General features: G+C 46.0%; 1 protein-coding gene across 1 annotated transcript in view; it reads left to right on the forward strand.

Moving 5' to 3' along the window:
- Positions 1-3,014, forward strand: part of LOC103393717 (mucolipin-1-like) — a 4,838-nt gene extending 1,824 nt beyond the window's left edge. The window contains exons 2-6 of the mRNA XM_008330785.2: positions 11-97; positions 187-288; positions 373-495; positions 577-783; positions 1,033-3,014. Coding sequence (XP_008329007.1) covers positions 11-97; positions 187-288; positions 373-495; positions 577-783; positions 1,033-1,167 — 654 coding nt within the window. The 3' untranslated portion in view covers positions 1,168-3,014. The remainder of the gene's footprint in view (positions 1-10; positions 98-186; positions 289-372; positions 496-576; positions 784-1,032) is intronic.
- Positions 3,015-3,808: the final 794 nt, after the last annotated feature.

Below are 3,808 nucleotides of genomic sequence, written 5' to 3' on the forward strand. Positions count from 1 at the left end.
TGGTTGGGAGGCTGTCTATGTTGGTGCCCCCCTTCTCACTATCGGCAATGTCTTCACCGTCGTCGAGAGTTTCATCAAGATTGGCATCGAATCCAAGGTAACGTGGGAGCGGCCGGGAGCGCGCCTGTCTCTGATAGGCCCAGTCTGACCTTTTGTAACTCTGACGCTGTGGCTGCTGTGACACAGAACTTGTCGTCGTACGACGTGTGCAGCATCCTGCTGGGCACCTCCACCCTGCTGGTGTGGGTGGGGGTCATCCGCTACCTCAGCTTCTTCCAGAAATACAATGTATGTATGAACGACACAACGACACGCGTGCTTGTAGCTCTGTAAAAACCTACTGTGTTTGACCTCTTGACCCTTTGACCTCAGATCCTGATTGTGACTCTCAGAGCCGCCTTCCCAAACGTCATCCGTTTCTGCTGCTGCGCCGCTGCCATCTACATGGGCTACTGCTTCTGTGGGTGGATCGTCCTGGGACCGTACCACACCAAGGTAGAGAACGGAGAACCTGGGAGCAGAAACGCCGAGGCTGCGCTCACCGCTCACCGCTGTTCTTTGTGACTTCCTGTCCAGTTCCGATCCCTGTCCATGGTTTCCGAGTGTCTGTTTTCTCTCATCAACGGCGACGACATGTTCGTGACGTTTGCTGAGATGGAGCACAGCAGCACGCTGGTGTGGATCTTCAGCCAGGTCTACCTCTACACCTTCATCTCGCTCTTCATCTACATGGTGCTGTCCCTCTTCATCGCCCTCATCACCGGAGCCTACGACACCATCATGGTACGGTAGAGGTCACTGACCTGTCGTCATCACACTGACAGTTTAACCATGAGCGGGGACACGTTCGGTTCCAACACCTGAACGTCTCTTAGCCTACGTACTGCCACCTACTGTGCTGTAGTGTGTAGTGTCATGGTATGACCAGTGAATCCTTGAGATGAGATGTAAATATATATAAATATGAAGCTGTTGTTTCCAGAGCGGTCTACGTCAGTCAGTCTTCAGCTCTGACTTCCTGTCGTCCCACAGGCCCAGACTCAGGAACAGGTCCGCGTCACTGATCTGCACGCTTTCATCGCACAGTGCACCGACACGCCCTGCTCCGGCAAGTTCCGTGGGCCTGAGGGGTCGTCGTGTTCTTTCCTCTGCTGCTGTGATTGGTGAGCAGCAGGAGGAGGAGGAGGAGGAGGAGCAGGAGGAGGAGGAGGAGGAGGAGGAGGTGTACAGTATGTATGTGTGATGGACAGATCATTTCTTTTCAGTCCACTCACAGTAAATTCCCTCCATTTTCCCAGAATGCCTGGAGAGTGACCTGAGTGACCTTCCCCCTCATTATTCTCCGCCCTGAGTTTTGCATTTAGATTTGTTCTGGAACAGAAGAACTCTCTGCACAGTCACAGTCCAATTACCTGCTGTATGAATAATTTAGTATTTTATTCTTTTTTTCTTTTTAATGTGAGTTTGTCAGAGCTGATGAGATTCATGTTTCCAGTCAGAGGTGTTCACTCACATCCACTCACAGTGGATTCTGTTTTTTTTACATTTCCCCGTGATCTTCAAATGAGACACGACGACAGGAAGTGGAAAAAAATCGAACGCTCTGTTGTTTTCATGGATTTCTGCAACAGTTTTTCCTCATTTCAGTCCAAGTTGGATTTTATTCCAAAATCTTTGTTCATTTGACTGCACTAAAATAAAGAAGAAGGAGCAGGAGGAGGAGGAGGAGGAGGAGGAGGAGGAGGAGGAGCCCTGCAGCCAGTCATCAATATTCATGAGGCCTTTCAGGCAGTGAGGAGCCAGGTGCTCCTCTCCTCTCCTCTCCTCCTCTCCTCTCCTCTCCTCTCTTCTCCTCCTCTCCTCCTCTTCTCTTCTCTAATGCACTAATGTAAGACAGTGGTTTGTCGACTGAAAACCTTCTTAAACAAAATGAGAATTTCCTGTGTGTAAAAACACCAGGTCAAAGGTCAGACAGTGGTTTTCAGTCAAACCTCATGTTCTTTAACACTGACTGGTCCTGAGGACAGAGACCAGGACCAGACAGAGACCAGGACCAGACAGAGACCAGGACCAGACAGAGACCAGGACCAGACAGGCACCAGGTTCTTCAGTGTCGTTAATATTCTGAGTTATTTAAATGTCAAAGTGCAATATTTCTGTTTTAATTCTACTGTTTGTTCCACTGTTAGAAAATAATGTTTTATTTTAGTTTTTTTTTTTTAAACATATTTTAAACATTGTTTTTTCATGTTTTCACATGAGGTGATTGGTTGAATTAACATCTGTTTACAAGTCCAGAGTTAGCACTTCCTGTCAGCCTCCAGTCGTGGTTGTACGGTTGGTGACGGTGAGTTCTGACTCTTGGACTGCAGTCGTTAAAGAAAACCTGTTGTTGTTTTTAACTGGTAAATGTTTCAGGGAGTCGTTTTATTTCACAGTTTGTACAGAGACATTGAAATGCATGCTGGGTAAAGTCAGTACCCTTTACTGCACAAACAAGACCAGGGTCAAAGGGAACGGCTCTGACTTCTTCATGATTGTTTTTATCTCTGCTTCCTGTTTGTTTACCTTTGTTTACAGACATTGTTTACAGGTCACACGTGTTTTGTTTGTATTTACAGCAGACCCCAGTCTCACCAGGGAGACGTTGAGTCCAATGGTGGGGGTGGGTGTGTGTGTGTGGGGGGGGTCACAGACCTGTGTGTGTTCACAGCTGAACTCATCAGTTATTCATGAAGGAAAAATAGAAACAGTAAAATGACCTTGACACTGACGCCTGCCCCAGTGGCGTCTTTATGTACTGCAGTATATTCTTAGCATGAGGTGTTTTCATCATTTTAGAGCAGATATAATTGGAATCTTATAGTAAATCCTCAGTGAACTCACACCATCTATAAATGGAGGTCAGTTATTTATTCATGAAGATGAGACGAATCTACAGGTTTTTACTCTGGTTTGTAAATGTGTGTGACTTTCTGGAAATAAGTAAAGAAATAAACACGGACCAAAAACAACCTTATTCTCCATATTACTGTTTGTTTTTACAATGTCAAAGCTACAGTCAGTGTCTGTTTTTAAAGTTCTCTTTTATCTAAAGAAAATTAGTAGTTTTTCAACATAAAATCCCAGAAAGGATTGTCTGTCCTAGCAGTCTGGTACCACTAGAGGGAGATAGTAGTCTCCGTCTGCTGACAACATCATCATCCGCCCAGACACAGGAAGTTAATGTCCTTCAGAGGTCAGAAAGAAGCAGGAAAAAGTGAAACAGATATCTGTGTGTGTGTGTGTGTGTGGAGGACATCGTGCCACTGACTGCATGTATTATTTATTATTTACTCCAGAGTAGGATGAGATGGACAGGAAGTGGTCGTCTCACAGACAGACCGGACCCTGAAGCTCTCACCAGGTCAATTTATGCCACTGACCACTGACCACTGACCACTGAAGACTGAAGGATGACAACATGAGTCACAGTGTCGGAACTCATCGACTACGATGTCACCAGATGTTTGATCATTAATAATAATAGAAATAATAATAATAATAACAATAATAATAATAATAATAATAATAATAATAATAATAAAGTCCCAGTGATGATGTGTCTGTGCTGGACGGTTGACGTCCTGTCAGTGATGTTCTGACTGTTTGTGCTGTGTTCCTGTATGTAACGGTTGTTGTGTGAACAACCCCCCGACCTTTTGCCCCCCCCCCCCCCCCCCCCCATGACTGGAGGCCAGGTTTCAGGGCTGAACTTCTGTGTAGTGACTGCTCCAGCTGGACTGTTGGACGGGGGGGCAACAGTCAG

The sequence above is a fragment of the Cynoglossus semilaevis genome, chromosome 17 (genome assembly GCF_000523025.1).
Source record: "Cynoglossus semilaevis isolate Cse_v1.0 chromosome 17, Cse_v1.0, whole genome shotgun sequence".
Taxonomy (NCBI): domain Eukaryota; kingdom Metazoa; phylum Chordata; class Actinopteri; order Pleuronectiformes; family Cynoglossidae; genus Cynoglossus; species Cynoglossus semilaevis.